Source organism: Ovis aries, chromosome 14, assembly GCF_016772045.2.
Source record: "Ovis aries strain OAR_USU_Benz2616 breed Rambouillet chromosome 14, ARS-UI_Ramb_v3.0, whole genome shotgun sequence".
NCBI classification, from domain to species: domain Eukaryota; kingdom Metazoa; phylum Chordata; class Mammalia; order Artiodactyla; family Bovidae; genus Ovis; species Ovis aries.
The window spans coordinates 10313463-10336120 of NC_056067.1; the positions used below are offsets into that span (position 1 = coordinate 10313463).

Consider the following 22658-nt stretch of genomic DNA (forward strand, 5'->3'; position numbering starts at 1 on the left):
CTCCAGAGCCACCTGGAGACTCAGGTTCGAATCCCAGCTCTCCCACCTGCCAGCTGGGAGGCCACAGGTGAATCACTGAGTCTCTCTGACCCTCGATTTCCATAAAATGGGGATGCAAACAGCACTTTTTTTTTTTTTTTGGCTACGCCATATATGGCATGTGGGGTCTTAGCTCCCCAACCAGGACTCAAACCCATAGCCCCTGCACTACGAGCTCAAGAGTCCTAACCACTGGACTGCCAGGGAAATCCCAAACAGCACCAGTTTCTTACGGTTATTGCTAAAATTGAACAAGCTGTGGAATATGAATACAACCAGCCCCCAAGAGCTCTGTGAAGACCAATTAAAATCTGAAACGACAACCGCCTTCATCTTTCCAGGAAAGAGAGAAGCTTTATAACACCAATCAGACAGCTTTGTTTTTTGAAAAACAAAAAAACTGTTTATTTCTGTAAACCGTTTTGAGTGCAGATGCTCTTGACGACCCCAACGCAGCACAGACTTCCCCCAAAGAAATGAGCAAGGAAAAGAGAAAAAGAACGCTACCAAACGTGCTCATGAACAACCAAGCCAATCGCATCTTTCTTTGACAAAAAAGGAAATCCTTGGGCCGCTCTGATGCCACCGAGGATTAAACCCACAGACTCTGGTCCCGCGAGGGCGGGGCTCCCGCTGCACACGCTCTGTCCCCTGCTGTGCTTGCTGACTGGCTGGACCTCAGTTTCCATCCCACACCCCGGACCTCTCTCCCTAACGTCCTCATCACTTGGGGAGCCCAGGAGGTGACCCCTGAAAGACTCCTCTTGTTGAATCTGGACTTAGACCTTTGCCCCTACTCTACGACGTTGTGAGATTTCGATCAAGAGGGTGGGAACGGGCCACTTCAGACCGATGGCAAAGCCAGGCAACTTTTAAGGCAAATTTTCTCTCTTCTTGTCTGGTCTGAGTCAGGCCTGCGCTTCTCTCCACCGAGCACCGTCTCAGATGGGCATGGAGCTTAGGCAACTTGGAATGGGGGGGATGGGGGGGACTCTGGAGCGACTCTCAGGGGTGTGAGCCTGGCCAGCGGGATGCATGTGTGCTTGTAAAGGCTGCTGTTGAGGGCATGGCTCCTGGCACAGCCGTCACCTCAGCGGGAAGCAGGCAGGCGCCAAGGAAAACCGAGATAGCAGCATGACCCAGGTGCCAGAAGCGACACGAGGTTGGTGGGTGAAGCCGGGCAGGCTGCTTGTGCGTCAGAGAAATATCAGGAAAGGGTCACCACAGGAGGCGCCTCTGATCTGATGATGTGCGTGACCTTAGCATCAAAATGATTTTTCTTTAGAATAAGAAAGAAGGGCGGGGAGAAAGAATAAAAGAGAAAAGAAAGATGTTCAATGAGCTTCGGGGCTAGGACACAGCAGGTGCACAAGGGAAGTGGGGAGGGGAGCTGGATTTTGGACGGGGTGGTGGACGTCGCCTCTCATTGCGTCTCCTCTCCCTGGTGGGCTGGTGGGCTGGTAGCTGAGGCCGCGGTCCCCTCCCCTGGGGAGCAGGCAGATGACTTTGGCAAGGGGCGGGGTGTGTGAGGGGTTACTCCGTCTGGGCGTCGTAATTGGCTCCACCCGCCTTCTTGAGCTCATTCTTGATGAAATCTTCCTCCAGCTCCTTCCGATCGCTGATCACAAACTCTTTGGCGAAATTCTGCAGGAACAAAATAAAACACAGAGTTCCCGTTAAAAGAGAGGGGACGGGATGTGAGTGTTGCTCAGGCAACACACCAGGAAGTCTTGGCAACTCAAATGCTAAGAAATGATCAGAACGAAAATCTAGGGGCAGAACGGTTCTGCAGGAGGAAAAAACAAGACGGGCCAGAGATCAGGAAATCAGAGACCCCGAGACCACGCAGAAAGGCCAGGGTCAGGTCTGGGTTCAGATTCTGGCTCTGTCATTTTCCAACTGTGCGGCCTTGAGCAAGTTCCTTCAACGCTCCGTGCCTCCGTTTCCTCACCTGAAACCCCATCTTGTTAGGAGAATAACTGAAGAGGAGGTTGGAAAGGCAGGCTGGTCTGCTGGTCAATGTTTAACACCAGGCTGTCTCACAAAAGGGGTTAGGGGTGGATGGTAGCCTTCTACCCATTTCCATGGCTGGCATAAATCTCCCCACATTGGCTGATTACAAACTATCAACGGGAGCTTGTAAGTGGAGCTGGGAAGAGACGCACGACTGGCTGTCATCAGCTGGTACAAGATAGCTTCAGACACTCCTGTGAAGTGGGGCCTCTGGTCCTAGGTCTGAGTGATCAGCCCAGACACTGGATGCAGTGAAGGCTGTACAGGGCTCTCCAGCCACACTCAGTTATTTGAAGGTGGAGGAATTGTGTGCATTAACTCAACAAACATGGTGCCATGAGATGGGGCTGTAGTGATGAGCCAAACGGCTATAGCTGCTGTGGTATACATGTGTCCACCATAAAACCCCACAGACCCAGCACACACGAGGCTCTCGCAAATGTGTGTGGCTTGAATGAGTGAAGCAGGTGATCTAAGCCATGAAGAGTCAAGAGGTATTTGAATACATGCATTATAAAACTGCTGTAAGGAAAATGTCAGGATGGTGACAGGTAAGAATATGGAGAAGTTACCAATATATGAATAACAAGTCTGAAGGTCAGAACATCGTCCACATTAAAAAAAAAAGAGTCCGTGAGGAAATAATGTAAACAATGACCACTGTATACAAAGGGCCTAAGTGACCAGGCAGTGCCACACATTAGCAAACTTAATTCTTAAAACCTTTTAGCATGACTCAGCAATTCTACTCCCAGATAGCTACCCAACAGAAATGAAAGCACATGTCCACACAAACACTTGTAATCACAAACATTCATGGCAACACTATTCATAACAGTCAAAAAGTGGAAACAACTCAAATGCCCATCAACACATGAAAGGGCAAACAAAATAGGGTCTATCCATATGATGGAATATTACTCAGTCATAAAAAGGAGTGAGGTGCTGATTCAGCCTACCACAAGGATGAACCTTAAAACCATTATGCTCAAAAAAAAAGAACAAACCATTACGCTCAGTGAGAGAAGCCAGACGTGAAAGACCACATATTGTATGATTCCGTTAATCCAGAGAGACAAAAGGAGCTAGAGATTGGAACAGAAAAAGATGGAAATGCTCGAAAATTGAATTGCAATAATAGTTGCACAACCCTGTAAATTTACTAAAAATAATTGAACTGCAGACTTAGGGTGAGTTAATTTTGTGGTGTGTAAATTATATCATAATAAAGCTGCTTTTTAAAAAATCCTGTAACATATTAATAATCAATATTATTTCCATTGTGAAGATGACAAAACAAAGGCTGGAGATAATGACAGTTGCCCAAAGTCACATGGCTAGCAGGTACAGCTGACTCTAAAGCTGGCCTTCTTCTTTTTATTTTTGTTATTATTATTTTTACTTTTGGCTGCACTGGGTCCTCGTTGCTGTGCACGGGCTTCTCACGGCGGTGGCTTCTCTTGTTGCAGAGCACAGGATCTAGGCACACGGGCTCAGCAGCTGGGGCGCATGGACTCAGTTGCTCCAGAGCACGTGGAACCTTCCTGGACCAGGGAGCAAACCCATGTCCCCCACATTGGCGGACGGATTCCTATCCCCTGCACCATGATGGACGTCCTAAAGCTGGCCTTCTTAAAAGCGTCACCATCTCCTTTAGGAGTGATGAACATATTTTGGAATTGGATACAGGTAGTGTCTGTACAACACCGTGAAGGTACCAAATGCCGCTGAATTGTGTATTTTTTAATGGTGGTTAATTTTATGTTATGGGAGTTTCACCTCAATTTTTAAAAGAGGGAGAAAGAAACAAAAAAGAATGACTAAACCAGAAGCGATCTCAAGGTCAAGTTTCACAAAACATGCCAAGCCACCAAGAACACGAACAGGAAGGAGGAAAGGGGAGGCTAATATTTATCAGGCATCTAATAGGTGCCAGGTGTAGCCTCACACATTTTCTCGCTTATCCTCCTTCAGTATATTAGCTTTTTTGTTGTTTTTAAAGATAAGTTCCACGGGCTGGACTTGGAGAGATTGTGTAATCAGCCCAGATGACTCAACATCCTTTTCTACTCCCAGTCTGCCATACTGTGCTGCTAAGGGTCTGTGTAAGTCATCAGCATAGAGTGAACACAGCGAACGGCAGAGCCGGAAAAGGGAACCCAGAAATAAGGTGTTTCTCAACCTGACCCCAGCAGCAGGGGGAGGGGTGAAGAGCAAACCAGGAGGAGGAAGCCCCACAGCTCAAGATGCTATAGAAGGAAGTTCCAAAGTTCCTCTGCCCGTGATAGCTATATATGGCTATCTAGAGAAACAAGAACACTTGCGCTTGTGTCTGTTAGCCATTAGACAATGTAGGTTAAGAAGAGGTTTGATAAGGTCTAAGAAATCCACAGTCAAAGTGCACACAGCACAGTCCCCCTTAAAACCACAAGTATATGGGAAATCGAATCATAGCTAAAGAAGCAAACCACTGTAGCAGAACCCAGTGAAATACAGCATAACAATAAACGTAAATGAACAAAATTACGTTTAAAAAAAAATCTATGTCTCAAACTGCAAAAATAAAACTCAAACCCTATACATTTGAGAATTCGAGACATGCTTAAAACCAAAAATTTTTGACACGTTTGCAAAAACTGATTCTTTCAAACGAAAGTACAGAGACAAGCAGCCTCATGGATCCCTACTATTGGAAGCAGCCCCCTCCCTCCGGAGGGCAGACAGGAAGTGGCCGGCCACATAGAGGTGGTCCTGGCGGGCCTGGAGGGGCTCCCCCACCACAGGATGTTGGGGTGGAGTTTGTGGAGGGCAGAGGCTTCAAAAAGGTGAGATCGCCTCAGGGTGTGGACTCCGCAGAAAGTCCCCCAAAGGTCTGAGTCAACCTAAGCCAACCCCAAATGACTGTACACTTCTCCACCTCTGTTCCTTCCAGGGTCCTCACAGAGCGGGCATTCAACATGGCAAGGGAGGCGCCACCACCTCTGGGGAGTGGGCTTAAATGTCAGCTTTCAAAACCCGGCAGAAACAGCAAAAATGATTCTGCGGACAGCCAGACCTCAATGTAGGAGCAAAGGCCACGACCTGAGGGGCCTGCAAGGACTCGCCCACACTGAAAACCACAAAGAACACATCTACAGAAAGCAGGCCCCCCCCCCCCACCATGCACACACCCTGGACTCTCAGCCACAGTCCCTGGCACCCTCCAGGTACCACCAACACCTCCCGGAGAAGAGGCAGGCCACACGAAGGCTGCAAACTGCAGGGCGCAAGTCCTCGCAGAAAGGAGACCAGCGCGGCCCAGAGCAACGCTAACACATAGGGAATCGTAAATTTGCTAGAAGCCACACCAGGACAAGTAATTTTGTTCTCCATACTGAATCTCAAAAAGCCAGTGCACTCAGCACACAGCAGTGTGACAAGCCAGGCTTCACATGCTCTGCGGCCACACATGGCCAGTGGCAGTCCGGATCCAGAGAGAACAGGAAAGAGCCTGAAGGAATAACGTGCTCAGGGACTTCCCTGGTAGTCCAGTGGCTAAGACTACACGCTCCCAATACAGGGGACCTGGGTTCGTTCCCTGGTCAGGAAGCTAGATCCCATATGCCACAACTAAGAGTTCGAGTGTTGTGACTTAAGATCTCGTGAGCTGCTCCCAGAGCAGCTGAATGAATGAAAAATAAAATATGTATGGCTGAGTCCCTTTGCCCTGCACCTGAAACTATCACAACATTGTTAATCGGTTATCTTTCAATATAAAATAAAAGGTTAAAAAATAAATAAAAGAATAATGTGCTCAGTCAAGCAGACACATTAATCATAAAATATTAGAGCTGATCTGGCTCAGGGGGAGGAGAGCCCTCTGGGGCAGGAGTGGGTGGGTGCTGGATCCATGTCTTGATCTGGGCGGTAGTTTCACGGGTATGTACAAAAATTGCAAATTTTAGAATTCATAAATTCATCAAACTGTACACCTAAGATATACGTGTTTTCCTTTACGTGTACCTTGGTTAACCAAAGAAAGTCAGGGTGAGGGGGCATTGAGCTGAAAGAGCCTTTGACACCCTGACATTCACTCCCTCATTTGATAGATAATAAGGAAGAGACCCTGGAGAAGGCAATGGCACCCCACTCCAGTACTCTTGCCTGGAAAATCCCAGAGGAGCCTGGTAGGCTGCAGTCCATGGGGTCGCTAAGAGTCAGACACGACTAAGCAACTTCACTTTCACTTTTCACTTTCATGCATTGGAGAAGGAAATAGCAACCCACTCCAGTGTTTTTGCCTGGAGAATCCCAGGGACGGGGGAGCCTGGTGGACTGCCGTCTATGGGGTCGCACAGAGTCAGACACGACTGAAGCGACTTAGCAGCAGCAGCAAGGAAAAGATTCAGAGAGGGGGAGTGATTTGTCCCAGGGAACACAGCAGCATCACACTAGGGCCCCGGGGACAGGTCCTCTTGCCCCGACATACTACCGGGTGGGCTGTGCGCCCCTCCCATGCCAGCAGCCATCACATCCTTCAGGCTGCCGGAGCCACATGCCAAGGACTTCAAAGCAACATGGGCTGGCCTGGGGGCACTGTCACCTAGAGTTCTAGAAAGACCTTTGTCATGTCTGGGAACTCAGTGTCCCTGGCTGACAGCCTGCAGACAGGGTCTCTCCCTTTTCTGCCAGGGCAGGACTTCTCAAAGGAAGACGTTTCATCCAGCTAACCAGGACTCCTAGATGGCTTGGAGACACACACTGAGCAAATTCAGGACACATTCTGTCCCCGGGATGTTTCTCAAGAGCATTTAAGCTCATACTTCAAAGACACAGGATGGACATTGGTCTGCTTCCAAGGAGGGCAACTCTAGAGAAGGACAAGGATTAGGAAGTGGTGCTCTATACACGGTCAAGAATCTATTTGCAAGGCTGGTCTAAAAAGGGCATATTATAGTTTCCCATCCTTGGTTTTAAATCATCTCACTCTTATTACTTTTAAAATACTATTTATTTGGCTGTGCTGGGTCTTAGTTGCAGCAGCCGGGATCTTTGGATCTTCTTTGCGGCACGTGGGTTCTTTAGCTGCGGCATGCAAGCTCTTAGTTGTATGTGAGATCTAGTTCCCCGACCAGGGATTGAGCCCAGCCCCCCTGCATGGGGAGGGTGGAATCTTAGCCACTGGACTGCCGGAGAAGTCCCAAAATCATCTTGGTTTTAAATGGCCCCCAACTGCCTGGGTTTAAGCCCCCGCTTTGGTCCTAAATGTACTGGGAGTGGCCTGGGCCACGTACTGAGACGGCTGCCCTGTGCATTTCCAGCAGCCTGACCCTCCCCAGAAACTTACCCACCTGACCCTCAGTTTCCTCTCTCAGGTGGGGACAGTAAGAGGACCTACATCCTGTAAGGATCTGATGAGTGTGCCTAGCGCAGAGCAAGTGCTCAAGAAGGATTAGGTAATATTTCACAAGATCATGGATTTTCTTCATTCTCAAGATTGTTAGGGCAGTCTATGAGCTCTAAAGAAGTTTTCTGAAATGCTCAGAGCAAATGTATGGTGCTGCTGCTGCTGCTGCTAAGTCGCTTCAGTCGTGCCCGCCTCTGTGCGACCCCATAGACGGCAGCCCACCAGGCTCCCCAATTCCTGGGATTCTCCAGGCAAGAACACTGGAGTGGGTTGCCATTTCCTTCTCCAATGCATGAAAGTGAAAAGTGAAAGTGAAGTCGCTCAGTTGTGTCCGACTCTTAGCGACCCCATGGACTGCAGCCCACTAGGCTCTTCTGTCCATGAAATTTCCCAGGCAAGAGTACTGGAGTGGGGTGCCATTGCCTTCTCAGGAGCAAATGTATAGGGTGAGGCTAAGTTCCCTTTCCCTCACCCACACTAACTTCTCTATCCTCACTGTTTACTTTTTAATGAAGGGAAGTCTGGGGAATTTCTCAGAATAACCAAGATAGAGACACAGGCTCTCTTCACCCTTGCAGAAGGAAGACAGCAAATCCAGCTGCTCACTCAAAAGCTGGGGACAGAATTAGCCATGGGAAGACAGAGAGGAGGTCTGTGGGGGCAGAAGTGTGTCTGGTCTTCTACCCAGAACATAAGGACCATGATGAGTTGCTACCCTACACAGAGAACACAGATGCCGGGAAAGTCTGGGGAGAAAAAATGAGTTCAGTCTGTGATGCCAGCAATGCCCATTTCTACAAGGCGGCGCCAGGGAGGAGAGGTGACCTTCATCATATCCTAAGATAATGAGAGTTAATACAAATCATTCTTCCAATTAACACCTGCCTACTGAACATCTACTATATGCCAGACACTCTCTGAGGCCCTGGGCAGTCAAAATCTGATACCAACAGGTCCCTCTGACAGTCTCAGAGCAGAGAAAAAGAACCAGGAGGGCTCTAAAAGGCCCTGCAGGAAGCATTCAATGGCTCTAGGCCCTGGTCTCCATCTCCATGAAAGAAGCGGTCTGGATGGTGGGTCTGCTGTCTCTTTCCCCACCAGCCATCCTCGGATTTGCACCTGAGCCTCCAGAGCCCATGGGACAAAGTTCCACCTTGGACACCAGAATCCAAGGAGCAGTGAGAGAAACCAACACAGAAATGTCAACTCTGGGATTTGAGCATGACTTTCAGAAAGAAGGTTGTGTGCTGGCTTCAGGCCCATCCCAAACTCTTGCAAAAATGGGGGGGATGGAACCTCCCCTGCCACCTGTGTGAGGTGGGGCAGTGTGTGTAGGCAGTGAGATGGGGCAAAGGGTGGATGGGACACATGCTGGCCACAATAATGTATCTTTTCCCCAAGTGGGCGAAGATTAATTATAAACCAAAGACCCTGGCGTGCTGAAGAAAAGCAATTGGTCCCCAGCAGCCCGCATCTTGCTAAGAGAAAAGGCACCCTTCCAAGGAACATGGGCCAGATGAAAATGCACAGCTTCAAACCTGCCAACTCCTCCTGGGCCCCCTACATCTTCCCTCCTACAACTATTCTACAGAGTCTCAGAGACCAAGGTTTTAAAAGTCCTTCTAGTGGGGTATATTTACTAAAAGAGAAAAGGTTCCTGTAACTGGCATGAGCCATCATAGACAAGGGAAAAACAAGTTGGTTGAAAGGGTATGGTCCAGTGATTGACAGAATTTGGGAACGAAGGCACCTGCATCATTGTCACAGGTCAGGAATGACACGACCCTATTTCAGGAGGGGACAAAGGACGAGAGAGGAGCATGCGGTGGCATTCCGAGTGGGCTCAAGGTCCAACACTGACCGTGGATATTTACAAGAGCCCCGACTCCACTTTGCCTGATTTCTGACAAGGCTCCATCTAGATCAAGGATGGTAAGAATGTGGGAACTGGGGGCTTCCCTGGTGGTTCAGTGCAGGGGACATGAGTTCAATCCCCGGGGCAACTAAACCCAAGCACTGCAATGGAAGGTCTGCATGATACAACAAGACCCCAAGTGCAAGTAAGAGCTGCCACAGCCAGCTAAATAAATACATATACATAAAAAGAAGGGAGGAACAAGCTCCGCTCTCTCCTCTGGTACCCACGGCAGACATCACAAATCAGTCATGGCACTTTTCCCACTGAGTCCAGACTTAACCTCAGAATCCTTCTTAATCCACACCTCCAAATAGCCTCTGCTATCAATCAACTGACAAGAAATATTAACCCAGTGTAGGACTTCAATTTCTGCCTGGTTGAAGCTGTGGCTAACATGTCTTTCTTCTTTTAACTTGGAGTATAACTGCTTGAGAAAACCATAGTTCAAAATGACCACTGTACCCCAATGCTCATTGCAGCACCATTTACACAATAGCCAGGACATGGGAACAACATAAATGCCCATTAACAGACGCATGCATAAAGAAGCTGTGGAGCATACATGCAACGGAATATTGCTCAACCATAAAAAGCGGTTAGTATTTCTTGCTCCTCAGCAATACTCACTTTTGGGAATTCTTCCCAAAGGAAAAAATTCAACAGAATCTTTAAAAAATGACAACGTGTATACTCACAGATGTTCACTGTCAGTAAATACCAGACTGCTTCTACTTTTCAACAAAAGTTGAGTGAATAAGTAAATAGCACCTACACTGAACAGTTCCTACACGGCAGGCACTTAGGATACACAGTATTTAATTTTTACAGTTCTATGAGTTAGATATTATCATCCCCAATTTTCAGAGGAAGCTGAAGCTCAGGGAAGTGACACAGCTGGCACAAGGCCACACACATATGGGGTGGGGCTGAGGCCCAAACCCACGTCTAATTCCACACCAAGGTCTTCATCAGGAGGATGAAAACCACACACACACACGCACACAATCCCACGTCCACTGAACAGAATAGTATTCAGCCATTAAAATTACAAAAACCGAAAGCATCTATGAAATGTTACGTGAAAGGACACACCCTGCACCTCTGCAATGCTTTGTAATAACACATATCACCCACCCAGGGCTCCAGGGGAATTAGCAGACTTAGCTGTGTGACTAACCATCACTTGAAGTGAAGCAAAGTGAAGTCGCTCAGTCGTGTCCAACTCTTTGCGACCCCCTGGACTGTAGCCTACCACACTCCTCCATCCATGGGATTTTCCAGGCAAGAGTCCTGGAGTGGGTTGCCATTTCCTTCTCCAGGGGATCTTCCCGACCCAGGGATCAAACCCGGGTCTCCCGCATTGCAGACAGAGGCTTTACCGTCTGAGCCACCAGGGAAGTCCTTCATTTTGTCCTAACCATTTTTTTCACCGCCTGGGGATAAACCATCATAGGGGAAAGAACAGAGAGCCTGGAGCTTGTTCTAGGAGGGACTCTCAAAAGGCAGGGTGCCGGGGATAAGCTACGACAAGAGAAGGGCAGAGGTAGGGGTGGTCCCGCAAGGCAAGAGACTGAGGGAGCAAAGGTCTGAAAGGCTCAGCGGCCGAGGGCACAGGCAGCCGTCTCAACAGCAGCACTGGGTGTGCGGGGCACACTTGGGGACCTATCTGGACTCAGCGCTTGGGCTCCTTCAGTAGAGACCTGCACGGCTCTAGTCTGATGTCCCCAGTCCGTAGAAACCGTCTGCTGCGAGTGTCAGGAACCACTGTGTGGACACCAGGAGGCCGACCACTGCAGGGGTGGGGAGTGGCGGCAGGCAGGCACCATGCCAAGGCCGGCTGGCCCAGGGCTGGGACCCATCTAGGGTTTCAGTGACGGGCACCCAGCCCATCACTAAACCCGTTGAGAGCTGGCAGAGCTCTCAACTTGTGAAAGCGACGTGCATTTACATGCCAGGCTCAGGGTGTGGGCATCTTCCTCTTTCTCCCATGAGCTTTTAACCTCTTGGTAGCAAGAGCATAGAACCACGTTCCCCACTGCCCTCCCCAGGACTAAAATGGCCTCTGAGCCCCATCATCTGGCTTCTGTCTTGACACTCATCCTTGGCTCGAGGCGGCACCCCTCCAAGCCTCAGTTTCCTCATCTGTACGTTGGACACATAACGGCACCTGCCCCTCCACACAGGATCCCGGCACGACCATTCACAGGCAGCTTGGGACTTTAGTGTGTGTGTGTGTGTGTGTGTGTCTATCTGTGTGTTTTATATATATATATATATATAAAACCGTATATATATATACGGTTGTGCCAGATCTTGGTTGTGGCACATAGGATCTAGTTTCCCAACCAAGGATCAAACCCACGCCCCTTGCATTGGCAACATGGAGTCTTAGCCACTGAACCACCCGGCAAGTCCCTATGTTTCCAATACAGGATTCGATCACCGGAAAGCGCCCTTGTCTGAGTCCAGGCCCAGGTGAAACACATGAGCACAAAAAGCCCTTTCTGGTTCTGAGAAGAATAAACGGCCAAACCACAGGCTTGAAGAAGCATAAAGCTCCCCATAAAAACAGCCCTTTCAAAGAGGGATGAGGCATCTAAGCTGGGGCACAGCACTGATGCTCTGCAAGCGGGGGCAGCAACCCCATAAATCTCCCGACACCGAGGTACAGGGGTTCTCCCTGCTGATCCAAACAGCTCTCACCTCTGCTTTGCCCTGAAACAAAAGAGGAGCCTGTGGAAATCCCAAGCCACCCTCAAGCCCCTCCCTGAGTGCAAATGGCTTCCACAGCTTAATTTCAGAGCAGTTGTTGAACATTTACTAGCTTTTGTCCTAGAATAAGAATAAGGCACAGACTAGAGCCTACGTGAACAGATCTATTTCTTCACATTTTACCATGTTTTAGTACTTTTCTAGGCATGAGAAATGCAAATAAAGCAGCCATGGTCCCTGCCCTCGAGATTACTTTCTAGGGCCACTTAATTATAATTCAAGGAATTTGAGCTACAGTACAAACACAGGAGCAATTAATTTTGATTGAGGCTGGTAGGAGAATGGGATAAAAAATCAGGGTTGTGAAGGAGGAACAGGAGTTCATCAGTCACTAAAAGGAGAAAACTTTCCCTTTGTTTTTCCTTTCATCCTTCCAACAGCTCTGTGAGAATCTACATTCTCTTTAAGTGAGAACAGCTTCTAGAGATAAAGTTACTTGCCCGAGGTCCTAGGAGGAAGGGGCTTCCCTTGTGGCTTAGGTGGTAAAGAATCCGCCTGCAATGCAGGAAACCTGGGTTCAATCCCTGTGTTGGGAAGATCCCCTGGAGAAGGGAAAGGCTACCCACTCCAGTATTCTGGCCTAGAGAATTCCGTGGACTGTTATAGTCCATGGGATCACAAAGAGTCGGACACAACTGAGTGACTTTCACTTTCACTAGGGCGAAAGGTTAGTAAAGCTGGAATATCAACTTGGATCTCACTCCCATTAGGCCCATGATCTCTTCCATTTGACACAGCAGTATTTAAAAAATAAAGAAACACTGTGAAATGATGTTCAGTTTCCAGTTTCAAAAAAAAAAAAAAAGTTCTAACATCAAGGAAGATTGAGAACCAGGTCAGTATTTTTAAAAATAAATGTAAGATGTTTGTTTCCTGCAGATTTTCTCAGAGCCTTTCATGTGTCATGCGAGCCTATAAAAGTAGTTTCCAAAAGGTATGTTGGCCTCAGAACATTCTTCCTGGTGCTAGAAGACTTTGGGAGATGTGCAGTGGGCTGAAGTGACGGAGTCGGGGTCCCTGGCCAGTCAGTAAGCACAGGGGACCTTGAGCAAATTCCCCAACTTTCCCCGGTCCTCAGACTCCTCATTTATAAAATGCAGATGATGGCAGAACTGGCCTAGTGAAGAAGAAATAATTTCAATATGTGGAAAGTCCTTCAAAGTGCCAGGCATAAGGCAAGGGCACAGTAAAACTCTTGTTATTAACATAACTACCACACTTGTACATAAACATGACCCCCCTGTAAGAGAGTTAGGACATCTGGTCCTGGCCCTGTGGGTGGACGGGTCCAGCACGTAAACTGCCCCTGCTCCTGGGGTTCAGAAGCCTTCAGGATACACATTACACTGATGGCTCCATGCTGTCACTGACAGGCCCGTCCTTCCCACCTCCACTTCCCCTTAGAGGAAATACTCCCTGCTGTTCTCTCCCCAAAGCTGCAAGCTGAGATGTACCTGCGGGTAATTGGTTCCGTGAGCATTCATATGATGTTCAAAAACAAAAAAAGATAAAAGGACCACGTGAGGACAGAGCTTCTGCAAGGCCAGCACAATGCTCCATCGACCGAGTCTGTTTCTAAATCGAGACAGCCTGGCCCGGCGCGGGCTGGTCTCTGGCGGGGCCGCTGCATTGTCCCTCTCACCCCGCAGCGGCGCCGGGACAATGGGCTGGGTGCTGTGTCGCAGGCACCAGCCAGGCATTTCTGTGCAGCAGACGACGGCTGTGACAAGGCAGTCACGCACCCTGTCCACTCAGCACATTCCAGGCCCAAGTCTGGGTGTCATCATCGCCCAGTCTGGCACCCTGCTGCTGCCCCCAGCCTTGCTGGCCTCGTCCTGTTCTCCAGCAGCCTCAGAGGCCAGCCTGGCTCTGAACACAGACTAGGGACCCGCCATTAAACCTCCTGACTTTCGACTCCTTGGGGCTCCAGCCCCGGGCCGGCTGCTTGTTAGCCATGGCTTGATACAAGTCTTATTGCTCAGGGCTACACTTAGGGTTACTCTCCTAGCTGATGAACCCAGGCACAGGCCCCAGGTGAGGTTTGGATTGTTTTGAAGTCAGCACCAGCAACGGTGAGTGAGGCTGGAACCTTCCTGTGTTGCTGACGGATGTGACTTTGGTCCAAGCCATTTGTAAGATAGTTAGGCATGATGGTTCAAAATCAAGAGTCATGTCCCAGGTTAGGGACTCAGCATGTGGACCTGTCAGCCCCCAGGGCAACCAGAAAGCTGTGTATCACAGTGGTGTCGAACCGGGAAAGCTGGAAGTAATCGCAACTACACTCCCAGGATGCTACCAGACACTGTTCTAATTGCGATTCCTGATAGTCGCTCATTCAATCCCCACAACAACCCCAGGAGGCAGATTCTATACCAGCCCTGCTTCAGACATCAGGCCCAGAGGAGAGCAACTTGCCCGGGGCTGCACACTGAATGGCAGGCCTGAAACCTGAGCTCACTCCATCTGGCTCCAAAGGCTACACCCCCAGACCACAGCACTGCACTGTCTCTTCTACTGACAAAGTAAAAGGTTCCTTTAAAAGTAATACACTGTGATAAACAAAGCACCCCCTAAACAGATGAAACAATTTCAGAATATATACAAACAGAACAGGACACAGCAGGTCAACTCATCCAATTCTTTTTTTTTTTTTAAAGAAAAAAAATTTTTTGATGTGGACCATTTTTAAAGTCTTTATTGAATTTGTTACAAGATTGTTTCTGTGTTTTGTTTTGGTGTTTTGGCCAGGAGGCATGTGGGATCTTAGCTCTCCAATCAAGGACCGAACCAACACCTTCTGCACTGCAAGGCAAAGTCAACTGCCAGGGCAGTCCCAATCCAACTTATCTTTAAATGAGGAAACTGAGGCCCAGGAAGGGAGAGAGACTTGCCCATGAGCAGGCAGGTGGCATAAAGACCCATGCTTCTCGATTTCAGTGGCTCCACATTCATTTATGGGCTTCCCTGGTGTGCAGTGGTGAAGAATTCACCCGCCAATGCAGGAGATACAGGTTCGATCCCTGTGTCAGGAAGATCCTCTGGAGAAGGAAACGGCAACCTACTCCAACATTCTTGCCTGGAGAATCCCATGGACAGAGGAGCCTGGTGGGCTGCAGTCCATGGGGTCTCAAAGAGTCGGACACTACTGAGCGACTGAACTGAACTGAACATTTCATACAAAGCATAAGGATGTGGAATATTTTTATTATTACCAAAAAAAGGCTTAAATTAAATCTTAAATTAAAAATCCATTTACTCTTCACATGAAAATGGTGGTAAAAGGCAGCTGGGGATGTGATCCTGTCCCCAAGACAAGGAATCCAGAAGGGCCATCTGGAGACCCCTTGAAGAACACCTGCTCTGAGTCCCCACTAAGCAGAGGGGAAAACTGACCTGCCAGCATCAGCATGATTTTAATGACTGTTGGAAGATACCATTACACCAGTAAAATCGACCCTCTGTAACATAAATGGCTGTATTTACAACTGTAGTATAAATGTGAGGTCTTGTAACAGCTTCAGGTAATAAACCTTTTTAAACATTTTTTTTTTAATTTTTATTTATTTATTTGGCTGCTCTGGGTCTTAGTTGCAGCATGTGGGATCTAGCTCCCTGACCAGGGATCGAACCCGGGCCCCCTGCACTGGGAGCTCAGAGTCTTAGCCACTGGACCACCAGGGAATTCCCAATAAACCTTTTTAAATGAAGAGGTGGGAAATGCAAAAGGTAATGGTCAAAATATCACACTGCACCTGCAGTTCAAGATCAAGCAAGCATCCGCTATGCTCTTCATATACCAGCGTCCTTTTCTTTTAACAACTGGAATCAGTTCGGAGCTGTCAGTCATGAGGCTCCACACCTCCCGGCCCCACAGGACATGCATGTGGCCTCAGCTGGGCCAACTGGATCACTTTAAGGGAATGATTGACACTAAGGGAGGAGGACTCTCTCTTCCCCTGGGATCAAGACCCAGAACAGCCACCAGGCCTGGACCATTTCTGCTGCACAGAAGCCACCTGGGGCCACACAAAGAGGAAAGAGAAAAGAGAAAAGAAAAGAAGCTACAGCTTCAGCTCCAGATCAAGCCACATCGTAAGCTGGCAACCCCTGCATTTCCTAGTTCAGAGAGCCAAGCAATTCCCATTTTGCTGCAATATGTTAGAGTTTACAAACAAATGAATTATAACCAGTACTCCCGACTGAAGTCTTTCCACCAAAGAATCACATTTCCCCAAACCACTCTCTACCCATTTCACCAAACTGAGAAGAGTTTTAGATGTAACAGGAACTCTGCAGACTGCTACTAGGGACAGAGTTTCCTTTGGGGGTGATTTAAAAAGCTCTGGAATTTTTGGACAATGGCAGTGACCGCCCAACACTAAATGTATGTCACACCACTGAACGGCACACTAAAAGGGCTAACATCTTATGTTATTCCATTTTACCACAGTCTTAAAAATGGAAAGAAAACAGGGGTTCTGCAAGATTCAAAGACCACCCCCACTGGACGCGCCCCAGCAAACACCCTCTCCCAGTCTGTGCTGTTCTTCCAGCCACGCCGGGCTGACTGATGAGAGGGCTAAGCGTGGATGGTGGAGTCCAACGGGAGACCTCTGATCATGGACATGCATTCTTCTGCATTTTCCATTCTGTTGCCACAAAGGAGACCCTTGAAAGCTGGTTAACCATTGAAGCCTCCAACTGTCCAGGAGAAAAACAGCCCGAGGGGTTGAGTAGGTGGCTGCCCAAAGAAAGGGTGCCAGGGCTGGACAGGGTGCCAGCTGCAGTATTTGCTGGTAATGCTGACTAGGCTAGGAAGTGAATGACATTTATGGAACGTTTACCACATCCCAGGCACGGTGCTAGCCCTTTAGGAGGTAATTTGACAGCCTATACCTTTTTTTTTTTTTTAATGTGCAATATATAGGTATTTTTTAATTTTTGGCTCGAATATTTTAAATTTTCATTTTATTTACTTTTGGCCACACCAGCACATGTGGGAACTTAGTTCTCTGGCCAGGAATTGAACCTGTGCCCCCTGCATTGGAAGTGAAGAGTCTTAACCACTGGGCCACCAGGAAAGTCCTAGCCTATTCCTTTTTAAAGGGATTCTCACCCCTGTTAACTCTGGAACACTTCCCCTCCTGAAACGGCGCACTAAAGAAACGATTCAGTGTAGGGCAGCAAGGAGCTGCACGTATTAAAATGTTGGTTGGAACGTATTATGTATAACAATAAAAATGGGAAGCAACTCAAGAGGCCAACACCAAGGGGATTTTCAATCCATCACAGTACACTTGTGAAACCGGACGGTCGGCAGCCAGAAAAACGTTCATTACAAAGACTCTACAGACACATAATTTATGTAATTACGTTATGTTAGGAAAAAGAAGCTGATTAGGTGTGATTCATAGGCTGTGACTGTAGCAATGCAGAGGGGAGTGTGCTCACCCACAGGACTGGGAGGAGAGAAGGAAAAATCGGCCGTAATAATGGAATGATAGGAGTTCTCTCCTATTATTACTTTTTTAACAGAAGTTTTATTTGGGGATAGTTGTGGATTTAGAGGAAAGTTGCAAGAGACAGCACCAAGAGTTCCCACGTTCCCCACGGCCATTTTGACAACTGTGAACGTCTTAAGTTACCGTGGTATGTTTATCACAGCCAGGAAGCCAACACTGGAACATGACTACTAACTAAACCCCAGACTTCATTCCGATTTCACCAGTTTTTCTAGGTTTCACCAGTCTGTCCTGGATCTAGTCCAGGACACCACACTGCACTCGGCAGATTTTTTTGTGTGTGCGTTTCTTATTTTTTAGGATGCAATGGCTTTTTGTATATTCTCAGATATGAGCAACCAATACCACAGGTTTTAGAACAGTTTAGAATATTTTCATCCCCTCTAAGGAAGCCCTGTACCAGTTAGCCATCCACCCCCTATCATGGGTTTTGGGAAATCCTTCTGCAAGATGGAGATCCCTTAGGTGGGTCGAAAACCCTCTCCCCTCCACCCCCTTGCCCCAGTCTATCCTTCTGGAATTTGGATTTTTTCCATGATTTTTTGACTTGCTCCTTCAGGCCGTGCTGGGTCTTCACTGCTGCGGGGGCTCTTCTCTAGCTGCGGGGAGCCAGGGTTACTCTCTAGTTGGGGTGCGAGGGCTTCTCTTGTTGAGGAGCGCGGGCTCTGGGACGCACAGGCTTCGGTAGTCGTGGCCCCCCGGCTCTAGAGCCCAGGCGCAACAGTTTCCGTGCACAGGCTTAGTTGCTCCACAACATGTGAGATCTTCCCGGCCCAGGGATTGCATTCACGTCTCCTACACTGGCAGGCAGATTCCTTACCACTAAGCCACCAAGGAAGCCATAGAATTTGGATTTTTTTTTTTCTCAGCATGACCCCATGCCCTAGCTTCAAATGACCTGCTCTGGAAATTTCCAATAGTGTCAATTTTTGTTATGTCCAAAATGCAAAAATAAAAAACTTTAAAATGGGAAGCTCTACAGGTAGAGCTGTCTAGAACTCCAGGGACAAAACCAAGGGTACACTATTTTCCCCTCTTCCTCTAGTCTAACAGGGACGCAGGAGTAAATCAGCTACCACCAGCGCCCAGCTACTCAGTCTAGGGATCTTTGCCATTGCTGATGCACTGATGCAGCCTTTGTCATTCTAGGGTCATCAAAGTCATCTTTAAACCCCTGCTGGTGCCCATGTGATTGACATTTATTCATTCACCAAGTGTCACTGCGCTCCTACTGCGTGCTAGACACCATTCAGCGGGCACTCGTGAACTCTCCCTTTGCGTCCTCACGGCCACGCCGGAAGCCCTCCGTCACCCACAGGAAGTGGCGCCATTTTTGTCATTCCTCCAGCCTCCTTCTCCATGAGCTGCCTGCCCGACCCGGAAAGGTAGACACCAGCCACCACGTCTTTAGTATTCGATGGTCAGGGTCACAAATGGGGTATCTCTCACCAGTGTCGCTAGTGGTCCAAGGACTTAGCACGCCACGTTCAAAGTCACGGACCAAGGAGCCAAGCCTGCCCCTTGTGTCCCTACTGGATGGTGACGCTTTGCGGAATGTGACCCCCACCCCCCAGACCCTAAGAGAACACAAAGATGGTTACCTGCACCACCTCCTTCACCAGGGTCTTGTCGGTGCCGGTCTTAGCGCGCTGCAGCCCACTGACGTTCTCGCCGATCCATGTGATGAGGGCGAACTTGGACCTCTTGCTCATCGCATCCCCGGTGGTGAAACGCACGAAGGCAAACAATCGGACGTCATCTGCACCAACAGCAAAAGGAGGGCATGGGGCTCGGTTAGAACACCCAGATCCACACCCTCCAGGCATCTTAAGGGCACCCAGAGTGACACAGAAGGAGCCACCGTTCCCTCCTTGGATCCCAACAACAGTGCTGCAGGCGGAAATGCCCACTTCACAGACGGAAGGTGGAGGTGCAGAAGGGCCCCAGGATGCTCCCGAGGCTGCACAGCCAGAGGGAGCCCAGGCCTCTCTGGCTGCCACACCCACCACCCTGCCCTCCCCTCTGATAGTCATGCCTCAAATTCTGAATCTGATTCAGGGAGCAAAAGGTTGTCAACTGTTTTATCCCAAATCTTTGAGGCCCTATTTGGAACAGGAAAGCCACACAGTAGAGAGACAGGAACCAAGTTGGGGTCAGAGGGCAGGGAACAAAGACAGTGGCCCTGCTTCTGGCCTGGAATTCAGCTTGGGGCTCCCTGGGCATTCTTAGATTGTGGCCAGACAGGCCAATAAAGAATTCTGAGCATTTTTCCACTAGGTGTGTTGTGCTTGTTACTTGGGGTGTGTGTGTGTGTGTGTGTGTGCACGCATATGTGTCTCTACCTCAGCACTCCGGTCATTTGGGGCTGGGTGGGTCTTCCTGGTGGGGTCGTCTCGTGCATTGGAGGACTGGGCAGCAACCCTGGCCTCTGCCCCCTCCATGCCAGTATCACACCCCTCAGCCCAGGATGACCACCAACAACGTCTCCAGCGGTTACCCAGTGTTCCCTGGGGAACGGACCACCCCCAGACGCAGCCAGGTGAGCACCAATCTCCAGACATACTTTGTGTCCCCGTTTAATCAGGACCCCTTTCAGTTTTGCACCAAAATCCAGCCCTTTTAGTTGAGGGCATCACATATCCTTACTCAGATTAATCCCTAAACAGTTCACATGTCAACTGCAGTTATCAATGAAGTCTCGATTCAGCCCCTCCCTGGTGATGGCCGGGATGCAGGTTGCTGCTCAGTCAGTTCAGTCGCTCAGTCATGTCTGACTCTTTGCGACCCCATGGACTGCTGCACGCCAGGCTTCCCAGTCCATCACTAACTCGTGTCCATCGAGTCGGTGCTGCTGGTTTGGGGTTAATCATCCTGTACCTGGCCCTTGACTCAGGTCATGCTCTCAAACGGCTTTTTCTTGCTGGCTTTAGGATTTCTCGGGGACCCAGTGACTCGTGGAGCTACGTTTCCCAAGCACTGTGTGCATCTGAATCACCTGACATCTCGCTTAAACGCAGATTCCAATTCGGCACGTCTAGGACAGGACCCTGGGGTCTGCATTCCTAACTAGCTCCGAGGGCATACCGATGCTGTTAGTCAAAGGATCATGCTTTGAGGTTTCACGACTTTACTTTCTTAAAACCAAGGCATCCTGGGCTTCCCTGGTGGTCCAGTGGTTAAGAATCCACCTGCCAATGCAGGGGACACAGGTTTGATCCTGCTCTGGGAAGACTCCACATGCCAAGATGCAACTAAGCCTCTTCACCACAACTACCGAGCCTGCACTCTGGAGCCCCTGTGCCGCAATTACTGAAGCCCTCGTGGCCTAGAGCCTGTGCTCTCCAACAAGAGAAGCCACCGCAGTGAGAAGCCGGAGCACTGCAACTAAAGAGTGGCCCCCGCTCTCAAACTAGAGAAAGCCCTCAAGCAGAAAAAAAGACCCAGCGCAGCCAATAAATAAGTAAACAAACAAAAACCAAGGCGTCTTGATCCTAGAATCATTCCAGGTGCCTCCATGTGGAATCCCACACAAAGTATAAAGTGAAAGTGAAGTTGCTCAGTCATGTCCGACTCTTTGCAACCCCATGGATTGTAAGCCTACCAGGTTCCTTCATCCATGGGATTTTCTAGGCAAAAATACTGGAGTAGGTTGCCATTTCCTTTTCCAGGAGATCTTCCCAACACAGGGACTAAACCCGGGTCTCCTGCATTGTAGTCAGATGCTTTACTGTCTGAGCCACCAAGACCACCAGCCTCTGGGTGTGATGGAGACAGTCCACCCTGGCTGGTTAGTACCTCAAAGCCCAAGTTCATCCTAGACAACAAGCCAGCCAGTCTAGCAGGGAACAATCTGACCCGGGGAAGCTAAGACACAGCGCTTGACAGGGCATGGACTCCAGATTCAAACTCTATATCCAGGCTTTTCTTAGAGGAAACAGATCATAATCGCCATTCACACGGACACAGCACCCTTCAGTTTGTGGGTTAGTATTCACCAGGTCTTCATCAGGATGCGGGGAGGTGGGCCACGGGGGGCATCATGGTCACCATCATCTACATCCAAACCACCGTTTGGGAGATGAAGCCAGGAGGTCGTGTGACATGCCCAAGGTAATGCACCAAGGACAAGCCAGCCTGGAGCCAAGGTGTGTCTCAGGTGTGTCTGCCCAGCTCTCCTCCTTTAGGGAACTGCCCCTCCCCATCTGGCCATGGGAGGCTGGTGGGAGCCCATCCCAGGACCTGACCACAGGGGTCGGTGGGTGACAAAGCGGTGAGGACAGAGAAGAGAGATGGGTCTCAGGGACCCTTCATGGGCCAAATTAACAAGCTTAGTGACCGATATATGTCTCACATGTATGCATGTGAAAGCTGGACCATAAGGAAGGCTGAGAGCTGTAGAATTGACACTTTCAAACTGTGATGCTGGAGAAGACTCTTGAGAGTCCCTTGGACAGCAAGGAGATCAAACCAGTCAATCCTAAAGGAAATCAACCTTGAATATTCATTGGAAGGACTGATGCGGAAGCTGAAGCTCCAATACTTTGCCACCTGATGCAAAGAGCTGACTCACTGGAAAAGACCCTGATGCTGGGAAAAACTGAGGGCAAGAGGAGAACAGGGTGACAGATGATGTGATGCTTGGATGGTATCACTGACTTGATGGACATGAGTTTGAGCAAACTCAGGGAGATAGTGAAAGACAGGGAAGCCTGGCGTGCTGCATTCCATGGGGTCGCAAAGAGTCAGATATGACTTAGCAACCAAACAACAACTGGGGCCCCAACTGGTTGTGAGAAATGAGGAAGGAGAAGTCTGGGAACCGGAGACAACATGAGCGCCATCTCTAACTCCCTGAGGAACCTGACTTAATCCCCAAACATCTGAGCCTCAGTTGGCCTCATCTGAAAAATGAGGTGATTTTTTTGGTCCTCCCCATTTTTTCTTTTATGGAAGTAAACGTCACACCACAAAAAATTCACCATTTTAACTATTTTAAAGCATACAAGTT

At 49.0% G+C, this 22658-nt stretch overlaps 1 protein-coding gene across 1 annotated transcript in view; it reads right to left on the reverse strand.

The window, feature by feature from the left end:
* Window positions 1-415: 415 nt before the first annotated feature.
* Window positions 416-22658, reverse strand: part of COTL1 (coactosin like F-actin binding protein 1) — a 44382-nt gene continuing 22139 nt past the window's right edge. The window contains exons 3-4 of the mRNA XM_004014943.4: window positions 19252-19409; window positions 416-1683 (exon numbers count right to left, since the gene is read on the reverse strand). Coding sequence (XP_004014992.1) covers window positions 1573-1683; window positions 19252-19409 — 269 coding nt within the window. The 3' untranslated portion in view covers window positions 416-1572. The remainder of the gene's footprint in view (window positions 1684-19251; window positions 19410-22658) is intronic.